We start from the raw sequence: 24,329 nt of genomic DNA, 5'->3' as shown, positions 1-24,329 counted from the left end.
AATTCCTCTCTATCTATCCTAACTGTTCCTATTAAGATTTTGAAAACTTCAAACAAATGACCCCATAACCTTATAAATTCTAGTGAATACAACCCTAATTTGTGTAATTACTTCTCGTAATTTAACCCTTGGAGTCCAGGTATCATTCTGCTAAACCTATGCTGCACTCTCGAAAGCCAATATATCCTTCCTGAGTTGTGGTGCCCAGAACTGCTCACAGTAATCCAGGTGTGGTCTAATCAGGGTTTTGTATAGCTGCAGCATAACTTCTACCTCCTTGTATTCTGGTCCTCTAGATATAAAGGCCAGCATTCCATTCGCATTTTTGATTATAGTACCCTGCTCTATCCTTTTTAGGTCCGAATCCATTTGCCACAGTTTTGCCCATGAAGTTATGCTTTCATCTACACTGCCTACAATGCTGCCTATCTTTGTGTCATCTGCAAACTTGGATATGTGGCTTTCTTTGCCATCATCTAAGTCGTTAATAAATACTGTGAATAGTTGAGGCACCAACACAGATCCCTATGGGACACCACTCATCATATCTCCCCCATTATCTCTATTCTGTCTCTGGTCACGCAACCAATTTCCTAACCAGGTCAATAATCTGCCTTCAATTTCATGGGCTTCAACCTTAGTTAACAGCCTCTTATGAGGAATCTTATTAATTGCCTTCTGGAGGTCCATATAAATAGCATCCATAGATATTCCCATGTCCACTACTTTAATCACTTCATCAAAACATTCGATCAGGTTTGTCAGGCATGACCTACCTTTCACAAATCCATGCTGGCTCTCGCTGATCAGCTGAAAATTTTCAAGGTGTTCGGTCACCCTATCTTTAGTTATAGACTTAGTTATAGACTTTAGTAATTTCCCAACAACAGATGTTGGGCTAACTGGTCTATAATTCACTGGTTTCCCTCTCTCGCCATTCTTAAATAGCAGAGTGACATGCGCAATTTTGCAATCTAAAGGGACGGTTCCTGAGTCGAGGGAACTTTGGAAGATTATAGTTAGGGCATCTGCAATGTGCTCACCTACTTCCTTCAAACCCCAGGGATGGAAACCATTTGGTCCTGGGGATTTGTCGCTCTTTAGTACCATTATTTTCTTCATTACTGTTATTTTGCTTATGCGAACCCTGTCCCGGACTCAATATTAATTTCTTTGGGACTTCCGGTATGCTATCCTCTTTCTCTACTGTAAATACTGATGCAAAGTAATCATTCAACATGTCCACCATTTCCTTATCATTGACAATATAACCTTTATCCGTTTTCAAGGAGCCAACATTGCTCCTGACTACCCTCTTTTTCTAATATAATTGTAAATCTGATATGCCATGCTGATTCTAGGATATATTGTTGTAGAAAACTATCACCAACACATTCAAGAAATTCACTAACGTTCTGACAGGTGCTAGTGTGCTTATGTGAATCTATATGAAAGTTAAAATCCCCCATTAAGGCCACTCTGCCTTTGCTACACACTTGTCTAATCTCTGCATTCATACAATCTCGCACTTCACAACTGCTACCAGGGGCCTATACACAACTCCCACTACAATCTTAAATCGTCTCCTATTTCTCTTAATTCTACCCATAATGTCTCCACTGCCTGCTTACCTCTCGTTATATCCTCTATCATTAAAGTGACTTCATCCTTAATCACCAAGGCTACTTCTTCCCCCTACCATTTTCCCTATATTTCCTGTAGACCTTATAACCGGGTATATTTAGTGATTGTCTTGCAGCCATGTCTCAGTAATGGCTATCATGTCATACCCTCCAAGTTGAATTTGTGCCTGCAGTTCATTCAATTTATTCCTTATACTCCATGCGTTTGTATAAAGAACACTTATTTAGGCCACACAGCTTTAACCTGCCCTTATTTCTCTCTCCTGGTTTAATCACTTCACATCTTTTAGTTTTCCCTTTACCTGTAATGCCTAAAGCACAGTTTCTGACTGTTACTCTGCCCTCTTTCCTTTTGTTTGTTTTTGAACTATTATTTGTACTACAATTTCCACCTGAACATCACCTCCCCACCCCCCCCCCCCCCCCCAACACATTTACTAGGTAAAGTTCTTGTGACCGCCCTATTTATCCTTGAGTGAAGCTATCCAGCATCAATCCTATAGTGGCTTTTTCATCGGTGGCATATCTTGAAATAATGCCCCAGCAATTGCTTTTCAATACCATTTAAACACCTTGCATATCTCTATAAGCCTATTCTTAGTCTCCAACTTTCAAGGTTGAAGAATCCACTTAGCTGGTCTTCCCTCTTAATTTGATTCTGTGTCTCTAGGAGCTCTACTATCTCCAGAGATGTGAATATTTTCATTGTTTATATCCCTCTGGAATCAACACAGTAAGATGCCCACCTCTACCATTGTCTCATCATAGCCTTGTTTCAAGTCTCTCGTGTGATTTCTGAAAGTGGCAACTGTTATTCCGCATGCCTGGAAAGTGCGACATCTTATTAGATCCAGAAAAGGAAATTCTGAAACATGAAAAGTTTAGTTCTCTTACCTCAGGAGGCCTCTGAAGTCATCCGAAAAGTCAAAGGAGCCGCTGAGGAGGCCCAGCACCCCTTGCTGCTGTAACTGGTTCCTATATTTATCCCGAAACTGCATGTGAATATCATCGATAAACTTGTCTACATAAGTTAACGTCAGGATTTTTTGGTAGCCCACCTGCGGGGTGGAGAGGAGGAAATACCCCAAAATGAACTGAGTCTTGTTCAGTCAGTGCAAGTTCATAAAATTTCCATTTCACCCTGGAGTATTTAGAATTTTCCTCAATGGTACAAGATAAATAAGAAGCGTTACAGATTGCCGCAAGTTAACAGGCCTATGGTAAACCTCTGGGCACAAATCCCAGCTATTGTCCAAAATCATAGATTAGAATGGAGGCTTAATGTAATTGGATTCAGAGAGCACTGATGCCACATGAGTTTTAGACAATTGGGCAATGTAACAAGCATCGGTAATGGAAGCAGTAGTAAACTACAGTGCTCTGATTTCTTGATCACTACACCACTGAATTCCATCAGTTCTGCAATTTAGCGAGAGTACAGGTTATTCCGGTGCATCTCCTGGCTTTTGTGGAATGGGAATTCTTTACCAAGCATCCATAGTGGCAGAGAAACTCTCTATCCCTGGAATAAGAGCCATGCAAGCATTCAATCCCAGAGATAGAGGGGTTTCTGTGCCGCTATGCATGCTGGGTAAAGTGATCTCCATTACACAAAAGCCATTTCATTCACTCGCTTGTCACCTCCGACTAACCTGTATTTCCGATGTTTTCAGTTGCACATGTACTTGGTGAATTGAAGGTGTGTTAATTTCACATGTCCGTGGTTTCACAGTGCAGCTTATATCTATTATAATGCAAGTTATTTGGGACTGTCAATAGTGTCCTTTTTTTTTTTGCACAGGTGTTCAATTGTACAGGTTTAAGCTACTTCTTTCACTCCAAATTCAATAAGCACTACAAACATCCAGATTATCCTGAAATCAACCATAGCTTACATAAGAACATAAGAATTAGGAACAGGAGTAGGCCATCTAGCCTGCTCCGCCATTCAACAAGATCATGGCTGATCTGGCCGTGGACTCAGCTCCACTTACCCGCCCGCTCCCCGTAACCCATAATTCCCTTATTAGTTAAAAATCTATCTATCTGTGACTTGAATACATTCAATGAACTAACCTCAACTGCTTCCTTGGGCAGAGAATTCCACAGATTCACAACCCTCTGGGAGAAGAAATTCCTTCTCAACTCAGTTTTAAATTGGCTCCCCCGTATTTTGAGGCTGTGCCCCCTAGTTCTAGTCTCCCCGACCAGTGGAAACAACCTCTCTGCCTCTATCTTGTCTATCCCTTTCATTATTTTAAATGTTTCTATAAGATCACCCCTCATCCTCCTGAACTCCAACGAGTAAAGACTCAGTCTATTCAATCTATCATCATAAGGTAACCCCCTCACCTCCGAATCAACCTAGTGAATCGTCTCTGTACCCCCTCCAAAGCCAGGATATCCTTCCTTAAGTAAGGCGACCAAAACTGCAGTACTCCAGGTGCGACCTCACCAATACCCTATACAGTTGCAGAAGGACCTCCCTGCTTTTGTACTCCATCCCTCTCGCAATGAAGGCCAACATTCCATTCGCCTTCCTGATTACCTGCTGCTCCTGCAAACTAACTGTTTGGGATTCATGCACAAGGACCCCCAGGTCCCTCTGCACCGCAGCATGTTGTAATTTCTCCCCATTCAAATAATATTCCCTTTTTTTGTTCCCGCCCGCCCCCCCCCCCCCCCCCAAGGTGGATGACCTCACACTTTCCGACATTGTATTCCATCTGCCAAACCTTAGCCCATTCGCTTAACCTATCTAAATCTCTTTGCAGCCTCTCGGTGTCCTCTACACAACCCGCTTTCCCACTAATCTTTGTGTCATCTGCAAATTTTGTTACACTACACTCTGTCCCCTCTTCCAGGTCATCTATGTATATTGTAAACAGTTGTGGTCCCAGCACCTATCCCTGTGGCACACCACTAACCACCGATTTCCAACCCGTAAAGGACCCATTTATCCCGACTCTCTGCTTTCTGTTAGCCAGCCAATTCTCTATCCACGCTAATACATTTCCACTGACCCCGCGTACCTTTATCTTCTGCAGTAACCTTTTGTGTGGCACCTTATCGAATGCCTTTTGGAAATCTAAATACACCACATCCATCGGTACACCTCTATCCACCATGCTCGTTATATTCTCAAAGAATTCCAGTAAATTAGTTAAACATGATTTCCCCTTCATGAATCCATGCTGCGTCTGCTTGATTGCACTATTCCTATCTAGATGTCCCGCTATTTCTTCCTTAATGATAGCTTCAAGCATTTACCCCACTACAGATGTTAAACTAACCGGCCTATAGTTACCTGCCTTTTGTCTGCCCCCTTTTTTTAAAACAGAGGCGTTACATTAGCTGCTTTCCAATCCGCTGGTACCTCCCCAGAGTCCAGAGAATTTTGGTAGATTATAACGAATGCATCTGCTATAACTTCCGCCATCTCTTTTAATACCCTGGGATGCATTTCATCAGGACCAGGGGACTTGTCTACCTTGAGTCCCATTAGCCTGTCCAGCACTACCCCCCTAGTGATAGTGATTGTCTCCAGGTCCTCCCTTCCCACATTCCTGTGACCAGCAATTTCTGGCATGGTTTTTGTGTCTTCCACTGTGAAGACCGAAGCAAAATAATTGTTTGAGGTCTCAGCCATTTCCACATTTCCCATTATTAAATCCCCCTTCTCATCTTCTCAGGGACCAACATTTACTTTAGTCACTCTTTTCCGTTTTATATATCTGTGAAAGCTTTTACTATTTATGTTTTGCGCAAGTTTACCTTCGTAATCTTTCTTTCCTTTCTTTATTGCTTTCTTAGTCATTCTTTGCTGTCGTTTAAAATTTTCCCAATTTTCTATTTTCCCACTAATCTTGGCCACCTTATACGCATTGGTTTTTAATTTGATACTCTCCTTAATTTCCCTGGTTATCCACGGCTGGTTATCCCTTCTCTTACCGCCCTTCTTTTTCATTGGAGTATATTTTTGTCGAGCACTATGAAAGAGCTCCTTAAAAGTCCTCCACTGTTCCTCAATTGTGCCACTGTTTAGTCTGTGTTTCCAGTCTACTTCAGCCAACTCTGCTCTCATCCCACTGTAGTCCCCTTTGTTTAAGCATAGTATGCTCGTTTGAGACACTACTTCCTCACCCTCAATCTGTATTACAAATTCAACCATACTGTGATCACTCATTCCGAGAGGATCTTTTACTTCGGAGATCGTTTATTATTCCTGTCTCATTACAGAGGACCAGATCTAAGATAGCTTGCTCGCTTGTAGGTTCTGTAACATACTGTTCTAAGAAACAATCTCGTATGCATTCGATGAATTCCTCCTCCAGGATACCCCGTGCGATTTGATTTGACCAAACGATATGTAGGTTAAAATCCCCCATGATTACTGCCGTTCCTTTTTCACATGCCTCCATTATTTCCTTGATTATTGCCCGCCCCACCGTGAAGTTATTATTTGGGGGGGCTATAAACTACGCCCACCAGTGACTTTTTCCCCTTACTATCTCTAATCTCCACCCACAATGATTCAACATTTTGTTCATTAGAGCCAATATCATCTCTCACAACTGCCCTGATATCATCCTTTATTAACAGAGCTACCCCACCTCCTTTCCCTTCTTGTCTATCTTTCCGAATCGTCAGATACCCCTGTATGTTTAATTCCCAGTCTTGGCCACCCTGCAACCACATTTCTGTAATGGCCACCAAATCATACCCATTTATAATGATTTGTGCCATCAACTCATTTACTTTATTTCGAATGCTGCGTGCGTTTAGGTAGTGTTTTAATACTAGTTTTTAATCCATGATTTTTAGTTTTGACCCCTCCTGCAGCCCCTTTACATTCAGTGGCCCTTTTTGTTTTTTGCCTTGGGTTTCTCTGCCCTCCACTTTTACTCATCTCCTTTCTGTCTTTTGCTTTTGTCTCCTTTTTACATAGAAACATAGAAACATAGAAAATAGGTGCAGGAGCAGGCCATTCAGCCCTTCTAGCCTGCACCGCCATTCAATGAGTTCATGGCTGAACATGAAACTTCAGTACCCCCTTCCTGCTTTCTCGCCATAACCCTTGATCCCCCGCGTAGTAAGGACTTCATCTAACTCCCTTTTGAATATATTTAGTGAATTGGCCTCAACTACTTTCTGTGGTAGAGAATTCCACAGGTTCACCACTCTCTGGGTGAAGAAGTTTCTCCTCATCTCGGTCCTAAATGGCTTACCCCTTATCCTCAGACTGTGACCCCTGGTTCTGGACTTCCCCAACATTGGGAACATTCTTTCTGCATCTAACCTGTCTAAACCCGTCAGAATTTTAAACGTTTCTATGAGGTCCCCTCTCATTCTTCTGAACTCCAGTGAATACAAGCCCAGTTGATCCAATCTTTCTTGATAGGTCAGTCCCGCCATCCCGGGAATCAGTCTGGTGAACCTTCGCTGCACTCCCTCAATAGCAAGAATGTCCTTCCTCAAGTTAGGAGACCAAAACTGTACACAATACTCCAGGTGTGGCCTCACCAAGGCCCTGTACAACTGTAGCAACACCTCCCTGCCCCTGTATTCAAATCCCCTCGCTATGAAGGCCAACATGCCATTTGCTTTCTTAACCGCCTGCTGTACCTGCATGCTAACCTTCAATGACTGATGTACCATGACACCCAGGTCTCGTTGCACCTTCCCTTTTCCTAATCTGTCACCATTCAGATAATAGTCTGTCTCTCTGTTTTTACCACCAAAGTGGATAACCTCACATTTATCCACATTATACTTCATCTGCCATGCATTTGCCCACTCACCTAACCTATCCAAGTCACTCTGCAGCCTAATAGCATCCTCCTCGCAGCTCACACTGCCACCCAACTTAGTATCATCCGCAAATTTGGAGATACTGCATTTAATCCCCTCGTCTAAATCATTAATGTACAATGTAAACAGCTGGGGCCCCAGCACAGAACCTTGCAGCACTCCACTAGTCACTGCCTGCCATTCTGAAAAGTACCCGTTTACTCCTACTCTTTGCTTCCTGTCTGACAACCAGTTCTCAATCCACGTCAGCACACTACCCCCAATCCCATGTGCTTTAACTTTGCACATTAATCTCTTGTGTGGGACCTTGTCGAAAGCCTTCTGAAAGTCCAAATATACCACATCAACTGGTTCTCCTTTGTCCACTTTACTGGAAACATCCTCAAAAAATTCCAGAAGATTTGTCAAGCATGATTTCCCTTTCACAAATCCATGCTGACTTGGACCTATCATGTCACCATTTTCCAGATGCACTGCTATGACATCCTTAATAATTGATTCCATCATTTTACCCACTACTGAGGTCAGGCTGACCGGTCTATAATTCCCTGTTTTCTCTCTCCCTCCTTTTTTAAAAAGTGGGGTTACATTGGCTACCCTCCACTCCATAGGAACTGATCCAGAGTCAATGGAATGTTGGAAAATGACTGTCAATGCATCCGCTATTTCCAAGGCCACCTCCTTAAGTACTCTAGGATGCAGTCCATCAGGCCCTGGGGATTTATCGGCCTTCAATCCCATCAATTTCCCCAACACAATTTCCCGACTAATAAAGATTTCCCTCAGTTTCCCCTCCTTACTAGACCCTCTGACCCCTTTTATATCCGGAAGGTTGTTTGTATCCTCCTTAGTGAATACCGAACCAAAGTACTTGTTCAATTGGTCTGCCATTTCTTTGTTCCCCGTTATGACTTCCCCTGATTCTGACTGCAGGGGACCTACGTTTGTCTTCACCAACCTTTTTCTCTTTACATACCTATAGAAACTTTTGCAATCCGCCTTAATGTTCCCTGCAAGCTTCTTCTCGTACTCCATTTTCCCTGCCCTAATCAAACCCTTTGTCCTCCTCTGCTGAGTTCTAAATTTCTCCCAGTCCCCAGGTTCGCTGCTATTTCTGGCCAATTTGTATGCCACTTCCTTGGCTTTAATACTATCCCTGATTTCCCTAGATAGCCACGGTTGAGCCACCTTCCCTTTTTTATTTTTACGCCAGACAGGAATGTACAATTGTTGTAATTCATCCATGCGGTCTCTAAATGTCTGCCATTGCCCATCCACAGTCAACCCCCTAAGTATCATTCGCCAATCTATCCTAGCCAATTCACGCCTCATACCTTCAAAGTTACCCTTCTTTAAGTTCTGGACCATGGTCTCTGAAATTACTGTTTCATTCTCCATCCTAATGCAGAATTCCACCATATTATGGTCACTCTTCCCCAAGGGCCCTCGCACAATGAGATTGCTAATTAATCCTCTCTCATTACACAACACCCAGTCTAAGATGGCCTCCCCCCTAGTTGGTTCCTCAACATATTGGTCTAGAAAACCATCCCTTATGCACTCCAGGAAATCCTCCTCCACCGTATTGCTTCCAGTTTGGCTAGCCCAATCTATGTGCATATTAAAGTCACCCATTATAACTGCTACACCTCTGTCTCCCTCTGTCTCCCTGCATTGGTTCCCATCCCCCTGCCACATTAGTTTAACTCCTCCCCAACAGCACTAGCAAACACTAGGACATTGGTTCCAGTCCTGTCTAGGTGCAGACCGTCCAGTTTGTACTGGTCCCACCGCCCCCAGGACCGGTTCCAATGCCCCAGGAATTTGAATCCCTCCCTTCTGCACCACTCCTCAAGCCACGTATTCATCTGAGCTATCCTGCGATTCCTACTCTGACTAGCACGTGGACTGGTAGCAATCCTGAGATTACTACTTTTGAGGTCCTACATTTTAATTTAGCTCTTAGCTCCTTAAATTCATCTCGTAGGACCTCATCCCTTTTTTTTTTTAACCTATATCGTTGGTACCAATGTGCACCACGACAACTGGCTGTTCACCCTCCCTTTTCAGAATGTCCTGCACCTGCTCCGAGACATCCTTGACCCTTGCACCAGGGAGGCAACATACCATCCTGGAGTCTCGGTTGCGACCGCAGAAACGCCTATCTATTCCCCTTACAATCGAATCCCCTATCACTATCGCTCTCCCACTCTTTTTCCTGCCCTCCTGTGCAGCAGAACCAGCCACGGTGCCATGAACTTGGCTGCTGCTGCCCTCCCCTGATGAGTCATCCCCCTCAACAATACTCAAAACAGTGTATCTGTTTGGCAGGGGGATAACCGCAGGGGACCCCTGCACTATCTCCCTTGCACTGCTCTTCCTGCTGGTCTTCCATTCCCTAGTTGGCTGTGGACCCTTCACCTGCGGTATGACCAACTCACTAAACGTGCTATTCACGTCATTCTCAGCATTGTGGATGCTTCAGAGTGAATCCACCCTCAGCTCCAACTCCGCAACGCGGTCTGTCAGCTTCAGCCCCCAGGATTTTATGCAAGTCTCTTGGTAACATTGACATTAACCTCAGATAACTGGCATAGGCACCATGGGCAGTATAGCCTCCTGCTGCGCTTTATATATTTAGGAACTATCTTTAGTCTGTTGAATACTCACCACAAACAGTAACTCAAACTCATTGTCCAGCTTGTATTTAAGGGTGAGGGCTTCATGAGTGAATGAGTTATTTCCTCCTCTCTCCTGCAAAAAGACAACAGTCAGTTCATTAGCTGAATTATTCAAATTGATGTCGCCCCCGACAGTTAAGGACAACAATTCGCTCTGGGATGCTAACATACTATACATATTTCATAGTCTAATGCACGCACTGACAACTCTTCAAATCATTGCTTTTGTATCAGGTAATTATATTTGATACAGGATTCCTGTGAACTTTATCCATTATAAATGACTATGGGCTAGAAATTAGCCAGCCTAACGCACGTTTTAAAGTGATTTTTTTTGTGTGTGTTAAAGGTGCTTTGTTGTCGTTAAAAGAAACCTCACAAAATTCCCCAAAGGTTAATTAATAATGGCGGTTTTGAAATATTGCAAAAATCAGATCGCCATACGTAAAACAACGCATCGCCTAAATTTGGCCGTTTGGCAAACCAGTACTCGGGTGAAAAAACAACGCATGAGAAAAGCAGGTGTTGTAGCCTCAGAAACGTCGGTAAGTAGGAAGACTTACAAAAAAGGTAAGTTAAAGTTTTTAAAAATTCTTTTTCAGCGATTGATTAATTAAGGGTAGTGTTAATGTATTCTGATTTTTTTTTTGTGTTTTCTTCCCTGTATTTTTGGCAATATCGGCCTCGCAGTAAAATTATCCAGGACGGCAGTTTCCAATATGAATCCTCCAGCAACGCAAATTTTTAATGACAGGCATATTTTTTGGCCAAATTTACCCAGTTATAAAATGACAACATTTTTATTCTTTTTAAAAAAAAAAGAAAAATATGAGGTTAGATAACAAATAGACAGGTTGGCGAATTTCTAGCCTGTCCCCAGTTATAATGAAAACCACCTGTGCAAGCTTTCCAGGCTGCAATTACATCCTCCTGCCAGTGGAGGTATGGAGACCGGAATTTATTATGGAAAGACACAAAATTAAGTGTAGAATTAAGACCTTAATTATGTCTATCGGCTTGGCCGACCTTCTAATCTCACTTCACCTGAAGACTACACTGGCCTTGACTCCATGTGCAACACGAGAAATTGAGTAGTATGTATTTGAAGAGAAACCCAACTGGAGGAGAGGTGGAAGAAATACCCCATACTCTGCAGGGCTGTTGAGTTGTTCTCCCAAACAAATATATTTCTAATTGTGCAGGCTCACAAGCAGCATCTTGGAGAACGAATGGTACTCAACTGTTGGTGTAGTTTAAACCGAAGCAAGGTTTTAATCTTGTGAAGTACTGGTAACGCTGAAACAAGCTGGAGAAAATTCTGACAATTTAAAATAAAATGTATCAGGAGAGTTTTGGACGATTCAGTAGCAATGATGAGTGATCGAAGGTGGACAACTTGTCATGATAGAGATGTGACTTTGATGATAAGATTTCAATGGCCATGTACCAAGACAGATAAGCTACCAAGCAAACCTTGGGTTGGCAACCCCAGGGATGAAAGCCAAGAGATACTTTGCAACAAACTTGGAGATATATAAACAATCATAATCGCAGCACAGGAAAAATGCAACAGCAGCCCAGGATACAAATGAATGGTGCATCACTGCCCACTGAGTAAGGTCATTTCAAATCCTGCCTAATCTAAATTCCATCTCAAATTCCTTAAAAGGAGGTACATTATGGAATCTGCTTTACTTGCTTTTTCTGTTTTGTTTCTGAATCCGAAGCTCGCTGTGATGTGATGTAAAACTGCTGAGCTCTAAGCAGCATCAATGGGAATTCTTGCAACCAAGCAGCAGGAGCTCTGTGGTGGCTTAAATACACCATGTGGGGTGGTGCTTTAACACAGACCCAGAAGGTCCTAGCCCCAGGTTCGATTTGCAGCCAGTGCTGAGTTAGCTAATCCAAGAAAAGCCAATGGTAGGGGAACTACAATTGGTCTCAGTGTCTACAATCTAGGGAACGGTAAAATCAGCCCTCTAATTGCCAGCTAGTGACCCTCATGGAAAATGTGCCTGCGGTTGGGAGAACAAATTCAAACTAAGCGTGGCGCTCTCTATGGTCAAGTAGCTTGCCAACACTCACTGCCTATGGTCACACACACACAACAGCCTCTGGGGGTGTAGTAACAGAGCATGCAGAAACCAAGCGCAGGCAGCGGAAGGAGCGTGGGGCAAGCCAGTCCCACCCACCCTTTCCCTCAATGACTGTCTGTCCCACCTGTGACAGGGACTGTGGTTCTCGTATTGGATTATTTAGTCACCTAATAACTCATTTTTAGAGTGGAAGCAAGTCTTCCTCGATTCCGAGGGACTACCTATGATGATGAGTAACAGAGCGCTTGCCGACACTCACTGACTGTGGTCACACACAAACAGCAGACTCTGGGGGTATAGTAACAAAGAGCTTGTCGATACCCAGCAAATGTCAGCACTTTCAGGAGTACAGGGGAGCAAATGGTGTAAGAAAGTACCAAGGCGTGGAAATTCGGTCTGTTCACGCACCGGAGGAGCGGTAATGGCGATGGAATTGCTTTCCAGGCAGGCGGCCATTGTCCTGCCGGGACATTCGGTGTTGGTTTTGAGGGGCTGCGGAGCAGTACCGCCCGGGAGAGGCGAGCCGCTATGCAACGCCCTTGGTTGAGACACCTTTCTTAAATTTGTTTTCTCGGGAATCTGCAGTGTGCCCTAGTGGGACCATCTGGGAAAACTGGCGGTCCGAGCTGTTCCAGCCGCGGTGAGGAAAGGAATGAATACCTGAGGTAAAGAGCGGCCTCGGAGCACCCCAAGAGAGATTTCCCTGAGGAAAAAAACACCAAAAACATTGTGATTGTTTTTTGTCTTTTTTGTCATTTATGCTTATGTGGAGTGAGCAAGGTATTGGGAATGTTTTTGGTGTTTTTTTTCTGCAGGGAAATCTCTCAGGGTGCTCCGAGGCCACTCTTTACCTCGGGATTTTCAGTTGCTCAGCCGGCCTAGCACCCTAAGAGAGGCACCTCCCTTAGCGCTCCGCTCCAAACTCAGGACCAAGCTGTCGAATTTTGTTGCTGCAGACGCAAACCATTCCCGGAGCAAAATTTACCGCCCCGTTACCATTCGTGCCTTGATTAGCCTCAAACCGAATTTCCACCCGCAAACATCTCAAACTGAAAAATACAGTCTAAAATCTGTATCAAAACAGGAAAGCTATCTATTATCACCTTCCCTACATTTCAATGATCTGCTGCACGTTGGTGGCAATTTGACATAAGCAAAGTCAAGTTTTAAATAATTCAGTACACTTGGTATTATAAGCATTTCCCCAATAAACCTATAGCTCACCAAACAATACCCTACAGTGACAGCAATGATGGTAAATTAATGTATTTTTGTTACATCATCCTATTGTGACCAAGTATTTTTAGGGGGTTGGGAAGCTTTGCAAGTTCATGCAAGAGTACAATTCCCCAGCCACATCTGTGCCAGCAGGGAGGCAATCAGCTGAGCTCCGATGGAAAAAATTGCTGAAAATAGTTAATAAAAAAATATTATTGCAGGGTCTAACTTGCTGAACCCATTATGTGCAAAAGCCTTGACGTTTTTTTTAACGCAGATGGCAACTGGCTGGTTTTGTTCAGACTAACAATTAAGGTGGTGCAACTTTCTTATTAATGGCATAATAAAACAGGTAGGTGCGAGTTACAATAGCCAAAATGAAATAATGAGTTGGTAAATTATTACAGAAACATACAATACAGGGTATAAACTGTACAAGTCACTTTCATCTCCACCTATTCTCTCCTAATGGCCTCAACTCATGGTGCCCGTTTCCCATGAATTCACCACGTAAGTCGAGATAGTGTGTGTCAGCAGGCTTCTGACCACAGCAGAGTGGGGGGAGGTTAGAGGAGATATGTAGCAAGACAACCAAACCTCAACCTGTCTTCACATAACTTGTAGCACCCAGCCACTGCCTCAGCAGATCAGACTGAATCTTTCCATGCTCTACAGCTCAATTCCATCATCATCATAGGCAGTCCCTCGAAATGAGGATGACTTACTTCCAAGCCAAAAAAGGATGAGTTCACAGGGGTTTCAATGAAGGACCTAATATTCCAGATTCCGAACTACATCCTGAAGGGTGGAAGATGCCTGTGCGTGGAATATTTTTTTATTTTTTTAAAAACGTGTGGTGGCCGTTGCACACCAGCCACCACATCAGCTTGACAGAGCTAGGTCTTGGTCCAGTGGCAAGGGTTATGCAAGACGACTGGAGACCTGCTCTGCTGCACGGACTTAGTGTGCACACATATCGCAGTGTGGGCTGGCCCATGCTGCCCCTGGCCCCAAACTCACACCTCCCCTGGGCCCCGCTCACTTACCACTCCTTCGCCCCGACCTTGCCGCTCCTGCTGTATCTGCCCACGCTGCAATCAGTGACCTGGACCTTGTTGACATCACTCTTCGCTGCCATCATCCTCCTGCACCAACTCGCACTGCTCCCTGAAGTGGCCTCCACGCTGCTCCCGAGGCCGCTCCTTTTATGGCCCCGACCTGCCGCTGGTGCTCTCACGCAGGTCGGGGCCTCCACGCTGCTGCATAGTGGTGAGCTGTAGTTATACAACTTCGCACTTACAATGTAGGTGATGTCCTGTCATCGCACAGAGAGTGCTATACTTATCAGTCACAAAGCATACGGGGCTTGGCTTTACGCTTGTTTACGCTGGCAATATCAGCGCAATCGCCGAGCCAGCACTGCATACCGGGAAATCTTAGACACGAGTTATGCCGAAACCCACATAGCTCGTGTTTTCTGCAATCTTTTACGCTGGTTCAAGTGTCAATTTGCCCGAAACAGGCCTACCTCCAAGTCAAAATTGAGAGATTCCACCAATTACGCTGTTTCGGAAAGGCTCTTCAAATTGTGCTCAATTTCTTAGTCACTCAGGCACCAGTAGGCACGTTTTGCAAGTTTTTCATATAAAAAAATATTAAGAAACTGACTAGTGTACACAAATTAAACTATTAAATGGTTCAGTATAGTTTATTTTGGTGTCATTTTCAGTGATTTTAAATTAGATTACTCATAGGTGGGGGACTGGACACCTATTACAACATTACAACAGTGACTACACTCCAAAAGTACTTCACTGGCTGTAAAGCTCTTTGAGATGTCCAGTGGTCATGAAAGGCGCTATATAAATGCAAGTCTTTCTTTTTTTTTCAATATTAAAAATGCTTATAAACCTATTTTCAGCTGCATTAATAAAACTGCACCAGATTACCACTTAAATACATCAAAGAATACTTTTTAATAGGAAAAAAAAATTACATTCTATTGCGCCAGCTCATGGAAGATTGTATGGTTATGATTATGCTAATTAAAGTTAGCGGAAACTTGAACTATATTTTAATTTGAGCGCAATTCCACATTGCCTCCTAAGCGGAAACTCTACCCCAAGACGACCAAGGCTACGATTACTGCACATAGCAATTTTACACCTCGTTTACAGTGGCAAAATGGTACTGGAGGGGAAAAAGCTGATTTGGTTCAGTTTCCTCACAAACTGAATAGGAGCTGTGACCCAGACTGGTCCTATAAAAACATTTATCCTGTAGCCAGATAGAAAAGGGTGAATGGAAGTGGGCAGGGGGTATTTTCAACTGTAGATATTGAATTCTTCTGCCAATTCGTCAGGACACCGGGGAGAATCTCCTGCTCTTCTTCGAGTGCTGCGGGATTTTTTTTACATCCACCTGAGGGGACGGACGAGGCCTCGGTTTACAGTCTCAACCGAATTGGTCAGACCTATAATGCATAAAACTGCAGTTTAAAACTTGAATAGATGCTGAAATCAATCCAGTACTAGTATGGTTCAGAAAGCTGTAGGTTCAGTCCACTCCACAGACTTTTAGGCTGACTGTTAGTATTGCAATACTAACAGAGTGCAATGTTGGTGGTGCTGACTTTCGGATGAGACGTTAAACCGAGGCCCTGTCTTAATAAGAACATAAGAATAGGAACAGGAGTAGGCCATACGGCCCCTCGAGCCTGCTCCGCCATTCAATAAGATCATGGCTGATCTGATCATGGTCTCAGCTCCATTTCCCTGCCCGCTCCCCATAACCCGTTATCGATTAAGAAACTGTCTATTTCTGTCTGAAATTTATTCAATGTCCCAGCTTCCACAGCTTTCTCTGAGGCAGCGAATTCCACAGATTCACAACCCTGAGAAGCAATTTCTCCTCATCTCTGTTTTAACTGGGCGGCCCCTTATTCTAAGATCGTGCCCTCTAGTTCGAGTCTTCCCCATCAGTGGAAACATCCTCTCTGCATCCACTCTATCAAGCCCCCTCATAATCTTATATGTTTCGATAAGATCACCTCTCATTCTTCTGAATTCCAATGAGTAGAGGCCCAATCCACTCAATCTTTCCTCATAAGTCAACCCTTCATCCCCGGAATCAACCCAGTGAACCTTCTCTGAACTGCCTCCAAAGTATATCCTTTCGTAAATATGGAAACCAAAACTGCATGCAGTATTCCAGGTATGGCTCACCAATACCTTATATAGCTGTAGCAAGACTTCCCTGCTTTTATACTCCATCCCGTTTGCAATAAAAGGCCAAGATACTATTGGCCTTCCTGATCACTTGCTGTACCTGCATACTATCCTTTTGTGTTTCATGCACAAGTAACCCCAGGTCCCGCTGTACTGCGACACTTTGCAATCTTTCTCCATTGAAATAATAACTTGCTCTTTGATTTTTTTTTCTGCCAAAGTGCATGATCTCACACTTTCCAACATTATACTCCATTTGCCAAATTTTTGCCTGTATGTCCTTTTGCAGATTTTTTGTGTCCTCCTCACTCATTGCTTTTCCTCCCATCTTTGTATCATCAGCAAACTTGGCTGTGTTACACTCAGTCCCTTCTTCCAAGTCGTTAATATAGATTGTAAATAGTTGGGGTCCCAGCACTGATCCCTGCGCACCCCACTAGTTACTGGTTGCCAACCAGAGAATGAACCATTTATCCCGACTCTCTGTTCTCTGTTAATTAGCCAATCCCCGATCCATGCTAATATATTACCCCCAACCCCGTGAACTTTTATCTTGTGCAGCAACCTTTTATGTGGCACCTTGTCAAATGCCTTCTGGAAGTCAAACACACCACATTCACTGGTTCCCCTTTATCCACCCTGTTCGTTACATCCTCAAAGAACTCCAGCAAATTTGTCAAACTTGACTTCCCCTTCATAAATCCATGCTGACTCTGCCTGACAGAATTTTGCTTTTCCAAATGTCCTGCTACTGCTTCTTTAATAATGGACTCCAACATTTTCCCAACCACAGATGTTAGGCTACTGGTCTATAATGTTCTGCTTTTTGTCTGCCTCCTTTTTTTTTTAAAAATAGGGGTGTTACATTTGCAGTTTTCCAATCTGCTGGGACCTCCCCAGAATCCAGGAAATTTTGGTAAATTACAACCAATGCATCCACTACCCTGCCGCTACTTCTCTTAAGATCTGCCTTTAATCCCATTATCTTACTGAGTACTACCTCCTTTGTGATTGTGTTAAGTTCCTTCCCCCCCATAGCCCCTAGACTATCCACTGTCGGAATATTGTTAATGTCGTCTACCGCAAAGACTGATACAAAATATTTGTTCAGAGTTTCTGCCACCTCCATGTTCCCCATTACTAATTCCCCAGTTTCGTTCTCTAAGGGACCAACTTTAGCCACTCTTCCTTTTTGTATACCTATAGAAACTCTTCGTGGGCATAAAAGATCCCATGGCACTATTCAAAGAAGAGCAGGGGAGTTATCCCCGGTGTCATGGCTAATATTTATCCCTCAACCAACATGACTTAAAAGAAGATTATTTGGTCATTATCACACTGCTGTTTGTGGGAGCTTGCTGTGTGTAAATTAGCCACGTTTCCCACATTACAACAGTGACTACATTTGAAAAACACTTAATTAGCTGTAGAGCGCTTTGGGATGTTCTGAGGTAGTGAAAGGTGCAAGACTTTAAATATTTTGTGAATACATCCTTGGCGCAATAGAAACAATCACCATATTGTATAGTAAAGGATATCTTCAGATCTACTTTGCAGTATAATTTTTGACGAGACTGTCAAAGGGAAAGATAATATACATAAACAGATCTTAAAGTATGTCTGAGGATAATCTGATGTTTATAACACTAGGACTGTTATACCATGTAATACACAAATGTATTATTCTATTAATCAGCAGCTGTGTTCCTTTATGGACACAAAAGTGCAACTGTTAGGCAAATACAAGCTCAGATCTGAATTGAATTGCTTGATCAGGGAACTTTGCTGCTTGTCAATTTCAATCTGCAACTCAGAAGCATTCAGCACTCGGACGGTCTTGCATTTGTAACAAAGTGCAAAGTCTGTACAGTACACCACACCGCAATACACTTATACCTGGACAATTCACTGAATAATTCCCCCAGCCAATTGAGGCAAAACACGCATGCAAACCACATATTAGTTAAGTAATCTACATCTGATTAGCCCTGCCTGAGCTAGATAACAGCTGTCTAAAGTTAATTACTTTATGAAGTGGATAAACCATAATGAGCAGAGTGTATTCCGATTGTCACATTAGCCTAGAAATTGCTGTTGCTGATATCAGTAGATGACAAATTTTAGTGAGCGCCGTTTAAAATAAATAGGTTAAAGCCTGCCTTAGAAATAGTGAGCAGACAAATGGCACACGAATGCTTTCAGCCTTCATACTCTGATACTGGCAACAGGAGCTTTGGACTGGGCAATATGGTTCCACAAACAGCACTGAGATAACGGACCAATTAATCAGTTTGGTGTTGATGATCGAGGGCTAAATGCTGGGCAGGACAACAACAACTTGCACTGGGCAAACGGGCAAAAGTAATGAGGCGTGCAAACTTGCACAGTTTAGATGCCAATGACTGATGTTTACTTCAGTTGATCAAATGGCAACTTGGCTCACTTGGTCGCTCTCCAGCTTCTGAATCAGCTCGTCATGGATGGAAGCCCCACTCCAAGGATGTGAGCACATAATGTCGGCTGATACTTCAGTACAATGCTGATAGAATGCTATATTATCAGAGGTGCTGACTTTTGCGTGAGACATTAAACTGAACAATATGCAATGCTCCCTGTAAGCTGCCGTGGTCACGCAGTACTCCAGGGACCCTGAGCAGCCGGCTTTTCACTGAGGAAAAAAGACTATGCGCAGAATTTTGAATGGCCCATTCATGACACCAAACAAAATTACAGGGAACATTGATCATACGTCCTAAGAGCAGGGGAGTTTTCCTGGTGCGCCATTAGCAGCAGTGCGTCAACCATCTAGATCGCTTTAAGTTTCCTTTAAGACGCTCCTTAAAACCTACCTCTTTGATCATGCTTTTAGTCACCTATCCTAACATCGCCTTCTTTGGCTTGGTATCAGTTTTGTCCGATAACGCTTCTGTGAAGCGCCAGGGGACATTAAAGGTGCCATATAAATGCAAGTTGTTGCTGCATTTCTGGCCAACATTTAGTCCTTGACCATTAACACCAAAATAGATTAACTGATCCTTTAGCTCACTGCTGTTTGTGGGACCTTGCTGCCTGCAAATTGGCTATCATGCTTGCTTTAATTTGGGATATCTTAGTGACATGAAAGGAAAGTTTGTTCTTTATTCCTGCCATTATATCAGCAACTAACGTAAGTAAGCCACTAAAACAGCAGCAGCTGCTAAAATAGAACTTCAAAAACATGCCTCATTGAGAAGTGTTTTTGCATTTGTAGACATACTTGCATCAATGTCCCACTTGCATGTCAGGGCCCCAAGGAGATAAACATGGGAATAAAGGTAAAATCCCCAGACAGACAAGATCTCTGAGGTACTTGAAGAAAAACAAGACAGCACAAATTCTGAACAGGGGCAAAAACAACTAATGTACTGAGGCAGCTGCAATTGGACTGTCAAAGAAACACAGGACACTAACTTAAAAAATATATATTTGAAAGACTTGCATTTATATAGCACCTTTCACGACCACCAGACATCACAAAGCACTTTACAGCCAATGAAGTACTTTTTGAAGTGTAATCACGGTTGTATTGTAGGAAAAACAGCAGCCAATTTGTGCACAGCAAGCTCCCACAAACAACAGTGTGATAATGACCAGATAATCTGTTTTCATTGAGGGATAAATATTGGCCAGGACACCGGGGATAACTTCCCTGCTCTTCTTTGAAATAGTGCCGCGGGATCTTTTACCTCCACCCGAGGGGGCAGACGGGGGGGGGGCCTCAGTTTAACGACTCATTGAAAGACGGCCATACCCCAGACAGTGCAGCTCTCCCTCAGTACTGCACTGGAGTGCCAAATAAAGACTCGTTATTCGTTACCTGACCATCATATCTCATCTCCCTCCCAAAATTTTCCATGCCTGAAGGGGCCAATTCTTATTAAGTATGGCAACACAGACATTTTGACCAAGTTATGAGCCAAGGCAATGAGTGCTGATCAGCTATTTGATAGCAGGAGGGCCAGACACCAAAATGCAGAGGCCATTACTGGTATGGACCCTCTTTCAATTACTTTTCCAATGAAACTAGCTGAATCCCTTACTAGATGTCTTTGCATCATCCAATTTGAACATCTCATCTCTCCACCCCCCCACACTCAAAAATTGTCCTTAAGAGGGAGATTTCTCCTCAGAGTGCCAAATTGTTGATACAAGAAATGTTCTCTTCCAAGATGAGCCAAGGCAGAGAATATCAGGCTATTTGACAACTGGGAACATCACAGCCAAATCTCTCACGTGCACTTGCCAATAGGCGTCACTGGATAGCAATCAGGTCCAGGAACCTTGGCTGATTTCTGCTTCTCTCCCAAGGACACTGATGCTAACATTAATACTGCTACCCTAATTGAAATGAGCTAACCTATTGCATACCACACCAGGGATTGAACCTGTGATGCTCTATGAAGAGAAACATTTACATTCTTCGCTATAAGGAAACTCAATACTACAATCCTACAACTAGCCTAAGTGTGACAGTTCACTGCTGTTTATATGCAGAGGAGCAGGAAAGTTGGGACAGATGAGCGGCAAGAGATCATGGCGGAGGTGCGGCAAATAATTGAGGCGGTGGAGCAGTGAGAGATCGTGGCTGAGATGGGACGAGATCAACGGAGAGAGATCATGGCGGAGGTGTGGCAAATGTTTGGTGTGGAGAGAGATCGTGGCGGAAGTGCAGCGAATGTTTTGTGGCAGAGGAGCGGCGATTGATCGTAGCGGAGGTGCAGCAAATGAGCGTGCAGGGCCGAGAAGAGCAGAGAGTCCAAGGACAGCACGGCCCTGCCCACACTGCGATATGTGTGCGCACTAGGTCCGTACAGCAGAGCAGGTCTCCAGTCGTCCAGGTTAACCCTTGCCACTGGATAAAGGCCTAGCTCTGTCAAGCCCGTGTGGTGGCTGAAAAATCCCTGGAGTTCAGGATTGGAACATCGGGTCCTCCATTGAAACATCTATGAACTCATCCGTTTTGGTGTGGAAGCAAGTCATCCTCGTTCGAGGGACCCCTATGATGATGACTTATATACGATATATTCAAACAAAAAATATCTAGAACAGCTGTTCTGACTGTGGATGACTTGGTAGCTCATCCAGTCCAGCCTTGGCTTTAGAATTTGGCTAACAATCTAACCCCCCCTGGTGTGCTTCCAAGGGTTGATGCAACATGGGTGTTTCGAGCCCCCCTGCTCCAAAGAACTCCCAGAGACCAGGCATTTCCCCATGGACCAGGAAAGAAATATCATGGGAAGATGTCCCAGATCACTCCGATGCACCTCCTTATGGCTCATGCGGAGAGCAGGTTGATCACAGATGGTGTATCCCACAGAGAAAGACTAATGAAGCTTCACCCTCATCCAAAAACACATGCACTCAATGAAGACAAGTACAATATTACACACAGATGTATAAACAAGTTAAATCCAAATAGGAATTTCCAAGATAATTATCTGATTGCAGCTATCACATTAATTGGGTTATATTACAGAATATCACAAATGTAGCCAATTTGCTTTTTTCTCCCACGTAAGACAATAATATTGTCTGCTCAACCCATCTCTGAATGATCAGTCAGAATTCTAATGGTCCAACATTATATAACTCATTAAATACAAGGTGATTTCAGATACAACAATGATGGAATGGAAACAAATCTAATTTGCAGAACTAAAACATAAAAAAGTATGACATGATAAAAAGCGGAGGATTTTAATGGACATTCCGATATTGGATAGTTGTATGTAAATTTTAACAAGCCTGGGAACTAATTTAGATTAGATAGCTACACTTCTCTGAGGCACCAAGCAATTTACTGACACAATCTATTTATTGAACAAATAAATTTAGCCCATGTTTAGGAACTCTCCTGAAGCATATTGCTGAAACATTAGATACGAGCTACACTGGCTGAAGTGTGGCAAACTGCAGGTATCTCAAGTGGGCTGATTGTTTCTATGAATCGGATGATGCATAGAAAATAGGAGCAGTAGTAAGCCATTCGGCCCTTCGAGTCTGCACCACCATTCAATATGATCATGGCTGATTCTCTATCTCAACACCATATTCCCACTGTTCCCCAAAACTTAGATGCACCAAAAGTCTCGCAAATATCGAGCATCTCATCATATCTCAACTTTTTATACAACAAATTACTTTGATTTGTAGCCATGTGTTTGTTTTAGGATTACCTGTATAATAATCAGCCTGTGTACTAAACTGTACAAATGTTATGTCACTTTCAATGTGTTTTATTCCCAGGACAGACAACAGCTTCCTGTCAGAGCAACACTTGATCTGACAAGCTATTGATGCAAATGTATGGGAGCAGCAGCTCCATGTATAGGTTTAGTCAGCTGGATGTCTGACAGGTCGAAACCTATTAAACGATCCATATTAAAGGATCTATTTATGTCACAAATACAGCATCAATGCTACAGCGGTTTAATTTCACAGCACCACTAGTTTATAATATAAATACGTTTAGGGATAATTTTTACAGATGGTAACTTGAGAAAAGTTCTAAATGCGGAGTTGGGCTCCAACACCGGAGTGAGACTGCAAGACATCCCCCTGAGCTGTGCTTCGGAATCGCTTCCACGCCCAGTTCACAAGCTGAAAGTGCTCAGCACTGATGCTTAACTTGTGCAGTGTGGACTGAGTCTCCCGGCCACTCGCTCCTCACCGGGGCCAGCCCAAGCCCAGAGAACTGGGGCGCAGCTCTGCAGCTGGAGGACTCAGCAAGACCTGGGGAGGGGTTAAAAAAATCTGGTTCTCCCAAAACAATCTAGGCTGACACTTCGGTGCAATGCTGAGGAAGTGCTTGCACTGTCAGAGGTGCCGTCTTTCGGATGAGACGTTAAACCGAGGCCCCGTCTGCCCTCTCAGGTGGACGTAAAAGATCCCATGGCACAAGAAAACAGGGGCGTTATCCCCGGTGTCCTGGGGCCAATATTTATCCCTCAATCAACGTAACAAAAAACAGATTATCTAGTCATTATCACATTGCTGTTTGTGGGAGCTTGCTGTGCGCAAGTTGGCTGCAACAGTGACCACACTTCAAAAAGTACCTCATTGGCTGTAAAGCGCTTTGGGACGCCCGGTGGCCGTGAAAGGCACTATATAAATGCAAGTCTTTCTATCCCCGGGCCCAGGCGGTGGCGGCGTCTCCCCCCCTATCCCCGGCAGTGACAGTATCCTCCCCCTATCCCCGGGCCCAGGCCGTGTCTCTCCCCCCAACCCTACCCCATCCCCGGGACCAGGCAGTGTCTCTCCCCTCCCTACTTCCCCGAGCCCAGGCAGTGACGGTGTCTCCCTCTATCCCGGGCCCAGGCGGTGTCTCTCCTCTTTCTCTCTCTCTATCCCGGGACGCCCCCCCCGGGCCGCCCCCCCCCCGGGCCGCCGCCTCTCACCTGAAGGATGACGCTCCGGATGAGCGCATTGACGGTGCCGCTGAAGGGGCCGCTCACCCCCTGGAAGCACCACAGCACGATGCCGCCCTTGCTGAAGATGGTGAAGAAGTCCAACATGGTGCGAGCGACCGCAGAACGATCCAGAACAACCGGCGCGCGGGCAGCGACACGTCAGGGCTTCTTCACGTCACTTCCTAGCTGGCCCGGGCCGCGGCGT

The 24,329-nt window shown here is 44.0% G+C and overlaps 1 protein-coding gene across 3 annotated transcripts in view; it reads right to left on the bottom strand.

The window, feature by feature from the left end:
• The window catches only part of srpra (SRP receptor subunit alpha), a 48,182-nt gene extending 23,868 nt beyond the window's left edge, over positions 1-24,314 (bottom strand). The window contains exons 1-3 of one of the 3 annotated variants that reach the window (XM_070894301.1): positions 24,113-24,314; positions 10,125-10,208; positions 2,538-2,701 (exon numbers count right to left, since the gene is read on the bottom strand). In XM_070894301.1, coding sequence (XP_070750402.1) covers positions 2,538-2,701; positions 10,125-10,208; positions 24,113-24,229 — 365 coding nt within the window. In that variant the 5' untranslated portion in view covers positions 24,230-24,314. The remainder of the gene's footprint in view (positions 1-2,537; positions 2,702-10,124; positions 10,209-24,112) is intronic. The other 2 variants (XM_070894300.1, XM_070894302.1) reach the window with 2 other exon arrangements.
• Positions 24,315-24,329: the final 15 nt, after the last annotated feature.

This window comes from Pristiophorus japonicus, chromosome 11, assembly GCF_044704955.1.
Source record: "Pristiophorus japonicus isolate sPriJap1 chromosome 11, sPriJap1.hap1, whole genome shotgun sequence".
In the NCBI taxonomy this organism is placed as follows: domain Eukaryota; kingdom Metazoa; phylum Chordata; class Chondrichthyes; family Pristiophoridae; genus Pristiophorus; species Pristiophorus japonicus.
Note: the sequence above shows the minus strand (reverse complement) of the source record. Positions and strands in the feature narration are given on the sequence as shown.